Source organism: Lepidochelys olivacea (assembly GCF_965140295.1).
Source record: "Lepidochelys olivacea isolate rLepOli2 genome assembly, chromosome: 11".
Taxonomy (NCBI): Eukaryota; Metazoa; Chordata; order Testudines; family Cheloniidae; genus Lepidochelys; species Lepidochelys olivacea.
The window spans coordinates 65,261,945-65,275,325 of NC_140421.1; the positions used below are offsets into that span (position 1 = coordinate 65,261,945).

At 42.4% G+C, this 13,381-nt stretch overlaps 1 protein-coding gene across 8 annotated transcripts in view; it reads left to right on the plus strand.

Annotated features, from left to right (window-relative positions):
* Positions 1 to 13,381, plus strand: part of UNC80 (unc-80 homolog, NALCN channel complex subunit) — a 187,766-nt gene that overhangs the window by 72,343 nt on the left and 102,042 nt on the right. For all 8 annotated transcript variants that reach the window (XM_084643900.1, XM_084643903.1, XM_084643905.1 and 5 more), the window contains exon 22: positions 4,059 to 4,231. In XM_084643900.1, coding sequence (XP_084500026.1) covers positions 4,059 to 4,231 — 173 coding nt within the window. The remainder of the gene's footprint in view (positions 1 to 4,058; positions 4,232 to 13,381) is intronic.

Sequence of the window (13,381 nt, forward strand, 5' to 3'; positions counted from 1 at the left end):
TGCTCAAAGCAGGACCCATCCCCAACTAAATCATCCCAACCAGGGCTTTGTCAAGCCTGACCTTAAAAACTTCTAAGGAAGGAGATTCCACCACCTCGCTAGGTCACGCATTCCAGTGTTTCACCACGCTCCTAGTGAAAAAGTTTCTCCTAATATCCAACCTAAACCTCCCCCACTGCAACTTGAGACCATTACTCCTTGTTCTGTCATCTGCTACCACTGAGAACAGTCTAGATCCATCCATCCAGGTAAAAAACCCTCTTTTAGGTAGTTGAAAGCAGCTATCAAATCCTCCCTCATTCTTCTCTTCCGCAGACTAAACAATCCCAGTTCCCTCAGCCTCTCCTCATAAGTCATGTGTTCCAGTCCCCTAATAATTTTGGTTGCCCTCCGCTGGACTCTTTCCAATTTTTCCACATCCTTCTTGTAGTGTGGGGCCCAAAACTGGACACAGTACTCCAATATGGAGACCAGCTTGCACTTTGTACAGACAAAGTTGCTTCTGTTCCATGGAAGGATTCAAGGAGCTCTATCTATTTAGTTGAACAAAGAGATGGTTAAGAATTGACTTGATTACAATCTATAAGTACCTACATGGGGAACAAATATTTAATAATGGACTCTTCAGTCTAACAGAGAAAGTATAACATGATCCAATGACTGGAAGTTGACGCTAAACAAAGTCAGACTGGAATAAGATGTACATTTTTAATGGTGAGAGTAATTAACTATTGAAACAACTTATCAAGTGTTGTGGTAGGTTCTCCATCACTGACTGTTTTTTAAATTAAGAGTGGATGTTTTTCTAAAATATGTTCTAGGAATTATTTTGGGGAAGTTCTATGGCCTGTGTTACACAAGAGGTCGCACTATATGATCACAGTGGTCACTTCTAGCCTTAGAGTCTGTGAATATCTTTTATATTTAATACATTTTTCATTCAATGCAAAGTTCATAATATTCTTCAGTTTATACAACATAAAGCAAAAAAAAAATAATAATAATGTGCATAGCACCCACCAGGCCTGCACAGAGAAGAGATCTTGCGTACATCCAGCAAATGGGAATGAAAAATATAGAACTCCCTAAACAGGTGAAGCTCTCTCATTAGGATAGGCAATGATTTCCATTAACTGAGCCAGATCCTCAGCTAGTGTAAATCAAAGTAACACTGTCGAAGCCAATGGAGATATGCCCATTTACAGCAGCTGAGGATCTGCCCCATTGGCTATTGCCATCTTGTCCTTCATTGATGGTGGAGAGGAACCAATTTCTGGATTATTAACAATGAGGACTGATCGTGCTCTCATTGAAGTGACTGATAAAATTCCCATTCACTTCAGTGGGAGCAGGATCCAGCCCAGAACAGTTGGTTAGGTGATCAGGAATATAGAAAGAACCAAAAACAGAATGGTGGCTTGTGGCCCCCCTCTCCTTTTTTTCCTCCTTTCCCCCCTCCTAATATATCAGAATGAAGCCCATAGTTAAGACCGCAGGCCCAAAAGTCAAGGATGAGATCGTCACCACATCCTGGCCCCTTTATGAAAGGTAAAGAAGGACCCTCAAAAGCCCTGTTTGTGTCGGGGGGGATTTTTCCCTGTGCAGGCCATGAGCTAGTCATAAGATTGTCTCTCCAGAACCTCCTCACAAGCCCCAGAAAAGGGGCAGGGCTGGGGATGGAAGGCACATGATGGGGGCGGGACCACAATATGCAGAACTTTGGAGATTCTGTTCATCATTGCCATCCATACAGAAAACCAGGATGGACACAACAATTGAGACAGGGCCCCAGAGGTGTCTAAATTGTGCTGGTGGCTGTGGCTCAGCCCCAAATTAGGAGGGCACAAAAGTGGCTTAATGCATCCTTAGCTGTGCCCTCCACCAAGGCAGTGAGTTTCTGTGCTGTACTTCTTAGAGGTGCAGCACAGATTCTGACACTGAGAGATTGGTTAGACATGTTTAAGGGCAAACATCATTATTTGTCTGTCTATAGCCCAAACAAGATATTGGCCATTAATTGTATTAGTATTGTATTATTGTATTATCTTGGCCAACAAGATATTGGCCAAGGTACAGGCCATTAATTGTATCAGTTGAAATATACCAGGTAGTTAGGAAACAAAGGCATTGGAAGAAAAGGCAGCAATGTCCATTCAACTAATACAAGTGTCCATTTCCTTTTCTGTTTTCATTTGGATGAAATCTGTCCCGGGATAGAAATGTTTTGCTGTTGGGCACTATGTAGCTTAGCTGGATGTAGGACAGCCATGTACTTTCATTCTTACAAGAAGATTTTTTTAAACTTAATACATCTTTGTTTGCATAATTAGGCTTAATAGTTTGGAAAAGATTTTCCATCTATCTATTCTGGGGTTGTCATTGTACTATATAAGGTAAGTCTTCATGGCAAGGTCCCTTAGTGGACTTGGAGTTTTCTGCTTTTCTCCTCTCCCTAGGTCAAGAATGTCCTTCAAAGCTGGTGCCCTGCCTTTCTCTGTTACATCCATGTTAGAAACAACTAGAGTCCCCAGCCCAAAGTTCTAAGTTGCTTTATTATTGAGCATTCTATAAGATTCCTCAATGATGAGAGGTTCTTCCTTATGCCCATAAATCAAGGAAGTTGGGGTAGTTTTGTGGACAAACCAGGAAAGCCCATGATCTGGAGATTCTTGACTTTGGCTTGATTCTGCATATGCTTCTGCAGAGGGAGGTGGAGAGTTTATACTTTTGATTGTGGTGAATGGTAATCATCTTAGACTTGAAACTACTTTTCAGATTTATCCTCTGAGTCCTGTCTAGTCCTCTGTCTGCTCTACTCAGGTACTCAGTTTTTCTAGCTTTGTTCCCTTAGAGGTGATAGAAGTGCTCGTATAATGTATTATGTAGATCTTCTGTCAAAGCTTTCAGAAGAGCTTTCCTTTGAGAAGGCAAAAATGGCAGCTGAGCCATGTACCATGTTGAGGTCATGTCGGTGAAGAAATCCAATTGATCTCCCTTGTTTTTGCCTTTAGGGGAGTGTCCGGCTGAAACGAAAGCTTTTGGCAACTCCCCAGCGGTGCTTTAGTTAGAATATTTTTAATTTCATTGTGTTTTCCCAACTAATTAATATTTCTTTCGTGTACCTTTCACAAGCCACACCAACTCTGTAACTTGTTAGGCTTTGCCTACTTACTTACCTTCCTCAGGGGAACCTTGGTTCCAGACTGCATTGTGACTAGCTGACGTGTCCCATACAAGTAACATGTTAATGTGTTCAAAGGAGGCTTTATGGGTTTCATTTTCAAAAGTGACTAGTCATTCTGGGTGCCTCCATTTTTAGGTAGACTGCAAATGAGACATCTTAAAGGATTTACAGAAGGTGAGTGCTGAGCAGTTTCTGAAAATCAGGCCTTGACATAAGGTGTCTCAAGGTGGGCTCCCCAAAATAACTAGTCACTTCTGAAGATTTAGGCCTATATAAGTAACAGCTGATCCTTGCCTTGTCCTTTTGGAAGAATTATTACTCATGTTTGTCCTGCTCAAAATATAATATAACCTTTGTTAAATTCATAGGTGAGGATAAATGCATAGTCTTTCTTAGGGAGAAGGAAGATGATAAGCTAAGATAGAGACGGATAAATGGAAATAATCTAAATAAACTGACCAGGAAGTGTGGAGAGGAAGAGAGCCTGAGAGCCTGAACACGCAGAAGACTCGATACTGTATTTACATATTTGAAAAAAGGCCACGGACCAACCATACTCTGATCTAATTTATACTGGAGTAAATCTAAAGCATCTCCATCCACGTCCAGGGAACCATTTTGGACTTACATCAGCATAGCCATGTTCAGAATCAGGCTCACAGTTTTCACAGTCACTGGGTGCCATGGAAATTGTCACACATGCTCAGATCATGTATCAAGTTGAGGGAAGGGAACCGGGTCAGGATCATGCACGCCAGGATTCCTGTACAACTTGTTTTTTTTTTTCTGTGAGGTATTGTGTCCCCCTTCTCTTCGCTGCTTCTCATCTCCCACCCCCCACCCTGGACCCCCTTTGTACTCTCTACCTCCTCAGGTTGCCACAGTTTTGATGATCACTTGGCCTCCAACCAGGAAGGTGGAAAATCCAAGAATGTAGTGAACCTGGGAGCAATCAGACAAGGCATGAAACGCTTTCAGTTTCTCTTAAACTGCTGTGAGCCAGGCACTATCCCCGATGCCTCCATCCTGGCAGCTGCCCTCGATCTTGTAAGTTATTGAGCAAGCATTCATTAATGCAGTTCTTACCTGCTGAGCAATAATGTACAAACTGGAGTGTATTGAGATGCTACTGTCATTAGTTAATGTCTATAAAGCACTTTTTGAACTGGTAAATCACTATATAAATATGAAGTGTTGTTAATATTAGCTGAAGTTTTAATGTGTGTGACTGCATAAATATGCACAAAAAATGGGTCTCCATTATTATATCAATCCTCTTAATAAGATTATTGCTAACATGAAGTTTTTATGTTCATGCTGCAAATTGCACTAACGGTCAGAAGCTGTCCTTTTGCAAATAGCTTATAACAATACCAAGATACAGGATATAGAATAAAGGACAGGTAACTGCCAGATGTGAGGCTATCATTGCACTGAGGGCTTCTGGTGGTCTCATAAGTAAAGTGAAGCATGGCTGTTAGTCACCAGAGACGCTCAATGGAAAAAACACCAAGGCTCAGCGTTTGGCTGTTTTTAATGTATATACTAATAACTCATGGATCCAAGTCCCAGACAATCCAAGTTGACTGTTCCGTCCTTGCTCCCACTTGTCTTGTCATCTCCTCCACTCCCTCCCTCCGTTGCTGTGCTTGTCCCCTTTCTTCCCTTTGTGCTGCTCGCTCTCTCTTTTCCCAGCCCAGTCTCTGAGGACATCTACAGCTGCTGACTTCCAACACCCTTCTTTTCTCTGTGACTGTTGCTTGATCTGTGTTCATTTGCAGCCTTAGCACCCTCCTCTTCACTACTCTCTAGATTTGCTCAGTGGCTTGTCCACCCAGGCTAGCTTTCTGTCCTGGCAGTGTTGGTTGGGTGAATCTCATCATTCATGGGTTGGATATCACACCTGTGAATTACACATTTTTTTTACATAGGTTGTATTGTTTTTAACACTGTAAACCACAGCCTGCCACCCCCCTACGCTGCAGGTTCAAATCCAACCTAGATCAGTATTGGCCAAAAGTTGCTGTTGCCATCTGATGGCTGTTCAGTTTTCTGCGTGCAATTAGGGAGGTGGCCTCAGTCCATTTCCCAGTGGACAGGTGTGTGCTTCACTAAAGCCCACCACCGTGGCGGGCACTAATTGGCACCTGGGCTGGCTGCAGTGCCAGCAGAGTAGGGGAATGCTGAATCATCCAGGAGGTTGAACTGCCTTTTCACCCTCAGTCATGGGGTCCATGCCAGTCAGGGTTGAGGCAGGCTTGCAGGGCTGGATGGGAAGGCACTCACTCCAAATGCTTGTGCTATAGCAAGAGGACTTCATTCTCCAAGACTGTCAAGCTTCTACCCATCACCAGCACTAGATTAACAAACACAAAATGTAAGAAAAAAACTTTCACTACAGCCTCATAGACGCTGCACTGTATCACTTTAAGACCTTTCTTGAAATCTGTATGGCATGTACTGTAACAAATTATATCACCTTCAAGACCTGTGTAAGAGAGAAACATGCCATGTGACATCAATCTGGCAAGTGACAATGTCCTTCCTTATTCGTAAAATGTGTCCTGTGTTTAAACCACAGGACCACTCCCTGCATTCTCACTTATTAAGATAACTGCACATGTACCAACAGGACAGGACAGTGATGTGTTTATACTATGTATGACCTGGGGAATGCTAGGAGCTGGCTTGCCAAGCTGAGTTTCACTCTCCGTCCTTCATCATTAGATGGGTAAAAGCCTTTGGTTCGAGTCTGGAATGGGGTTGCCTGACAAGAAAGAATGGTATAAGAATATCCTGATAAATTCTCTGGGCTGGAATCTGACCTCAGTTACAGTGCCTGTAAATCCAGAGTGTAACTGAGATTACAATTAGTCAAAAAACAGTATTGATTTTACTGTAATCTCCACAAAAGGGTAGTCTGTATTTAGTATATTTTATATTGCATCATCACATACTATTTTTTTCCGTGAAAGCCCTGCCTCATTCATGGTCCAGAATGGAGGATGAATCAGATTTGTGTGGGGAAGGAGACTGTTGTCTGTAGGCCCCCTGCTGGATTTGTTGCAGAAGTTGGGAGGTGTCTAGTGAATGAGGCAGGGGATTGCAGGAGGGAAAAGGTTGGTCTTGTGAGTAAGACAATTGAATGCCACACAGGAGAACTGGATTTTATCCCTGCCTCAGCCACAAAGTTCCTATGTGATGTCACTTAAACTTTTCACACATGGTCACTAATTATGTGTTCCCCATTTTCTGGGTGCCTAACTTGGGACTCTGGATCCTGATTAACAGAGTGCTGAGCCCTCACCGCTGCGACTGAAGTCAGTGGGAGCTCTGCTTTGCACATATAAAGTGCTATATAATGCTAAGTGATCTGGAGAATCAGGCCCTGGGCATCTCAAATTGAGCACCCAAAATTACTGAATCCTTTTGACCTTAATCTCTTTATGCCTCAGACCCCCATCAGTAAAATGGGGGATCATACCATCCCTTCTCTTTACAAGGGTGTTGTGAAAATAAATTAATACATGTCTGTGAAGGATTCAGATAGTGTAGCGATAAGCACTACAGAAAAGCCCATAAGGAAATTAATAATTGCATTTTTTGAGTAGGGTTTGAATAGAGTTCAATAAATAAGGCCTTGGAGCCATGCACTGAACAATGAGAAAGGAAAACATTGAATAGCTGCTCATTAAGTGAGCACCGTCCATTCTGTGCACTGAATGAGGCAGGGGGCCTGTGGAAAAAATGCTATGTGATCATGTAATTACAGACTGTATCAGAATGCATGTGCACAAGGGCGGTGAATTAAGGTTGCCTAGGCAACCTTAATTCTGGCATTTTCTAACTTTTTGAATGCTTGACTTTGCAACCTTAATAATGTTCTTTTCGCATAGTTTGTGTGTGTGCAATACATATGTAGAAAGAGACATTCAGCAGCTGCTGGGCAACTACAACTCTCACTGATTTAAGCAGAAGCTCAGCAACTCTCAGGATTTGTTCAGTCATTTCAAATGAAAAGAAAACAGACAAACACTTGGAATGAAAACTGTGTTTTTCAGCAAATTTAATCTTTCAGAAATAAGACAATGCAACACAGCTTTTCAATCTAGATCTTGAGTATTTGATTGGAGCACCAAACTTTTGTTATTTCTCCTTCTGTGTTGGACATCTGGAAAAGGACTGAGGTTTGGTTTTAAAAATGAAGATGTTAAACTGTAGTTCACAAGCCTAGAAAGATCAAATTTCCTGGTCATAAGGACTGGCAAAGAAAGGAATCTGAATTATTTCCAGTGCTGCCCTTAATTTAGCAGCCACTGATCCTCTTGTTTCAGAAGCTACATTGCACCTAGGGTCGTGATAGCACTAGTGTTTCTCTCTGGTTTTGAGAAGGAGAACACTGAGCTAAGGGAGGAGGAAATCAATCAAAGAGTTTTATATGAGGTTTCTGGTGCCCAGTGGGGCATTGAAGGGTTGGAAGCCCTTGAGCCGATGGTCATGTTATTGCTCCAAAAGTAAAGAACCCCCTAAATTGATCAAAGAGCTCTATTAAAGGGTTCCAATGTGAGCCAACAGATTGTTCATGACAGGGTGTCTCTGCAGAAAGGGGCAGGGATATAAGAACTAAAAGTGATGGAAATCCTTAGTTATCACTGAGAACGGTGTATGGCTATGAAGTCATTGTTATTACAAGAACGTTGAACTAATAAGGGAGTGACAGTGAGTTTGCTCTTTCCAGCATCTTACTAGCTAGTTGGAATCTGGGAATGGGAGGTAGAGCAGAAAAAATATTGAAGCTTCCTGAGGTATTTTCTTTTCTTTGTTTTCTTGACGTTCCTGTTGTGTCTGTCTTTTCTGTAGTCTCAAAGAAGATGGCTACTTTTGGCACAGAGCACAGAATTATATTTATGATCTGGTCACTGAGCTTGAAGTCCTTGTAACCCAACAGATGGGAGCCAGATATGCACAGTATGTGCTGGGATGAATAACTTGCTCCATTTTTGGGAAGTTGGGGCAGGGATCTAGTGCGACAGAGAGAAAATTCACAACACATGTCAAAATCAATATTGCTTTCACTATCCCCTCTTTTATTTTCCCTTCAGAGTTGTGTCTGCCCTAGCCTTTTCCTATGACAGTAGCAATGGCAGTCAGTCCTGGGTTATTGCATTTGGCTCTCTCTACTCACATTTTGGCAGATCGTTCTGATCTCTGTAGCCTGCCATAAGCAGATGTTTATCTTTTGGGAAGTTGTGGGTATGAGTTGTGTCCAGTTTGATTCAAACATGTCTTTACGACCAAGGCTTCTCAATTGTTGTTTAATCTGCAAGAATGGAGTAGTCCTTACCATATTCCATTTGCTTTTTATCAATTCTGCAGTCAGTGACATGTTTTAGCTTTAAGATGTCATATTCACTGTACATTTGAAAAGCTGTCAGTATGTTATTTTACTGCATTGGCCACTGGCAAATTACACTATTATGAAAAAATGCTTTCAACTTCTTTAAAGCAAAGAAAAACACAGTTTAATACAAAGTATATTTTTAAACCGATGTTTCCAAGCTTTTCAAACATTTGTGTGATTTAAATTTGATGCAAATTAAAAGCTCCTTATTTTAAATGATTTTCCCTAGCCATGTTGCTATGACAACTGTTAAAAATTAGGGGCGATCGGCTCCAATTTCGGTCTAGTTCAACCTTCATCAGCATGTTTTTCATGCAGACTTCACAAGTAATTCCATTCTTAAAGTGATCAAAGGGTCTTTGATTAGCACAGATAGTTTAAACATATTTGCCACTGCAACTTAGAGAAATTAGAGCAGTGGAACAAGAGCCATAGGTATTAAAAGGTAATGATTTATTATATACATTGCACCACAGGCTGCCTTGAAGACTAGAAGCTACTTAGTAACATATTATCCAAGAAGTTTCATCCATCCCAGGTTTGGTTTTGTAAAGCTGGGTGATGATGGGTTACCAAGTGTTTTATGAACATTAATAATTGGTTACAGGCCATTTTACTCCTTTGTCTCCAGCTGAAATTCAGTCTGGGCTGGTAGGAAATTAAATCTGTTACCTACTGAAGATAATTTCGAGGTCTAAGTTGAATGGGTTTGGTATGCCACTCTAGTCCCTTGTGGATAGATTCCCACAACAGAGGACTAGGATCAAAGGTGTGTTGTTAGAATGTGCTGGCTAAAATATTCTAATGAGCATGTTTGAAAAGTCTAGTGTAGAGAGGGGCCACTACCTTTAACATGTGATAAACTGATCGAGTTAAGGCCTAGCGGCACAATACTCTTTACCATGACCTGCTTAGTGCATGTTAAAGTCAATACTGCTTTGTCCGCACTGGACTTCTAGAAAGTATTAATCAACATGTGTTAGCTAATATGTTCTAACACCACATATGTATCTTAGTCGAGACCAGACCTGACTGATGCAAATGGCAATACTTGACACCAAGTACTGACAGAAAGCTCAAGTGCTTAAAGGGCAGAGAGACTGAATTAACCATTTACTCTTGGAGCAATTGCTCCCAGTTCAGGGTTCCATGCCCAGTGATGAGTTGGTATTCATACACTTGCTCAGCTGCTGCCCGCGATGTACTTGCCTTATGGCTACAGCGAGAAGAGCTGTCAGTCTGACATCTTTCACAAGCAACTAACAGTTTATTTTAAAAATAGCTGTTTTTTCCCCAGAAGAGAGAATAGGGGAATAGGGAATAAATTCGTTTGAACTGCCATGGTGAAGAAAGGGGTGGCCACAAAAAAGTTACTATCAGTATGTAGTATTAGTCTTGCAAAATTACTTGACAATTGAAGGAAACAAGAATGGAATTGGAGGCTCTCTGGTCACAAACCTCTACAAGATCAGACAGTAGCATGATATTATCTCATTTTGATTCCATCTTAAGCCACCTGCTCATCCAGATCAGCCTTGCATTTTATAGCATGAGTTGAACAGACTATTGAGGAGCCCCTCTGGGGTTCTGTAAAATATTAATTAAGAAAAATGTGGATTCTTATTCAGGTTGATCTATACAGTACAAAAAAAGTGTTATGGGAATTCTAATGTAAAAAGGTGGAGATTTTACTTTGATGACTTGTAAACAAAATTCCATAGAAAGTAGCAATGCTACTTAGGATTTTGCTGCTGTGTTGAGTTTTGACAGTAACCGTGGTAACTTGTGGTTCTTTTCAGCTACGCATCGCCTGCCCGATTCATTTCTCTCCATTTGTGATGTGTTTCTCTGTGATGTGAATCCATCCCTGTCCATTCTATCACATCTTCATCTTTCTTTTGCTGCTGCTTCCGATTGCTCTGGGCTCCAGGTAAGCTATTGCAGGGAGTCTGTGCACTGTCACGTTTAGCAGGGTCGTTCTCTCTGCAGGTGACTCACTTCATGTTTTAAATTAGGAACATCTGAGCAGGACTCTGCAGAACAAGGGGCCAAATCCCCCAGCCCTTACTTGGGAGGGAAATCCTTCCCCAAACATGCAAGACCACTGAAACTATTTGCATGAGTAAGGATTTCACAAGTGAGGAAGGGTTTGCTGAATTAGGCCCAGGAGATCCAACTTCCCTGTCACTTGGGTGTTGGCAGTGATGAGCTGCCAAAATCTTAACAACTGGTTCCTTCCTCAAGAAAGGGGTGGCCACAAAAAAGTTACTATCAGTAGGTAGTATTAGTCTTGCAAAATTACTTGACAATTGAAGGAAACAAGAATGGAATTGGAGGCTCTCTGGTCACAAACCTCTACAAGATCAGACAGTAGCATGATATTATCTCATTTTGATATCTCCCATGAGTGCCCATCCCTGCCCCCCGGGACTCCTGCTCCATCCAACCTCCCGCGTTCCTTGATGCCCCCACCCCCACCCCCTCCCAGAACCCCTGACCCATCCACCCCCCTCCCCTGTCCGCCCCCAGAACCAGGCAGGAGGGTCTCGTGGGCCACCATAGTGGGGTGGGCGGAGAAGCAGAGCGGGGCAGCGCGTTCAGGGGAGGAGGCGGAGCGAAGGTGAGGTGGGGCGGGGAGCTATCGGTGGGTGCTATGCACCCACCAAATTTTCCCCTTGGGTGGAGCACCCATGGAGTCGGCGTCTAAGGCGCCACTTTTGGCCGGTTAATTTTAGAAGCCCTTTTAGAACTGTTTGTCCCTCGTAGAACAACTGGTTCTAAAAGGGCTTCTAAATTTAACAACCAGTTTTAGTGAACCAGTGCAAACCGGCTCCAGCTCACCACTGGGTGTTGGTGATTATGAGAAAGTTACTGCCTTTGAGAGCAGTGACCACAGAGCAATATCCAGTAAATCTGTTTAAGAACTTTATTGTGCCTGCTATACAGAACCCTCCCTGTAGGGGGTGCAGAGTCACATGGGTCCAGGAGGAACTCCCCGGGTGTGCAGGCAGATCATCTGTCCATCCGTGGTACTTTTGTGAACCCCATCATTGCAGTATCTGAGCACCTCACAACCTTTAATTTATTTATTCTTGCACCACTCCTCTGAGGAAAGGAAGTGCTATTATCCTCATGTTACAGATATTCTCTGTGTCCCTCCCTTCCGCAAATTATTTGCCCAAGGTCACACAGGAAGTCTGTGGTAGAGCGGGGAGTTGAACCCAGGAGCCCTAGTTCCAGCACTTCAGCTACTGGACCATCCTTCCTCTTTCATCCCTTATTACTCCCCCACCCACCATCTTTAATTGCCTCAGTCTCCTTTTCCCTTGAAAGACCTAGGCCAGATCTACACTACAGAGCTATGTTGGTATAACTACGTCGCTGACAACATTATTATACCAACCTAACCCCCATGTAGACAGCACTATGTTGATGGGAGAGCTGCTGCCTTTGACGTAGCTACCACCTCTCGGGGAGGTGGATTAACTATGCCAACAGGAGAAGCTCTTCCATGGGCATAGGGGTATCTTCATAAAGGCGCTACAGTGGCACAGCTGCACCTCTGTAGCGCTGTATGTAGAAACAAGCCCCTGGATAATAATAGATTAATTCTCTGCTTGGGACCATCATCTTGGTTCATTTCCTTGTACCCGAGGGGATATATAAGCATAGGTGAAACACCATAACTGCTGCACCATGGACCTGAGAATGACATCATGGGTACAATCTTCCTGGTGCTGATAAATCTGCAGACCACTGTTCCCTCTAAGCTGTGGGCGTGTGCGTGCGCACACAGATCTTAAACCCCGCCCACACTGTGAAACACCGCGCGCACTCCAGCTTCGGCAGCAGCTTTCTTTGGTTTTTTTTTGCTTCAGCAGCGGCACAGAAGAAATTTTTTGTGCACATGGCCTGTTAAAAATTAGAGGGAATATTGCTACAGATGAGGTTAATGTTATGCCCTTTTGGGGTACGTTGATCCTCACCTATTCCTTGTTCCATGTATCTTGGATACATATGGGCCATAATGTATGATGGCTGTCCTAGGTAGCTAAGAGTCCATACAAGCCTTAGGTATAATCCCACCTCTTTGGTGTCACTGAATCCCTGACTTTCAGCTACTAACCCAAATAGTCATGCATCATTTCAGAACCTCTAACATGATGCATATTCCCATTGTTCATAGGTATCCTAACAGGTAGATATTTTCTGCCCTCATTTGAATTGAAAAGAAAGACAAACTACAACAGAATGTCACACCAAAAAGCAATTACCCCTCCCGTTCCCCGAAATGTTTCTCTTTTTTAATTTAGCCAAAATCTCTCTTTTTTTTTGCCAGTCTTCCAAGAGGCCCCACATTTTTCAATTGTATTCGTAACCTTTTGTGACTGTAATTGAATCAATGGTGTATGGTTCTTTAGATGCAGATCCTCACCTGCTTAAGCTGCTGTTGTCTTAATACCTAAATACATTTTACACATGCATTTGTGCACCATGAAACCAATATATTATGGATACAGAATCATCATCTCAACTCTTTAACAATCACCTAGTCACTAGCGCCTACTCATGAGCTGTGGACATTTAAAAAGATGTGGAGCATTTGCTAAATTGCTTTTTGCCTATAAAAATTGCAGGAAATGAGCGGGTGGGAAAATAAAATAAAAGTGAGAAAAACAATTTTCTTTTATTATTTGCAGTGTTGTTGTAGCAGTGTTAATCCCAGGATATTAGAGAGACAAGATGGGTGAGGTAATATCTTTTATTGTATCAACTTCTGTTGGTGAAAGAGACAA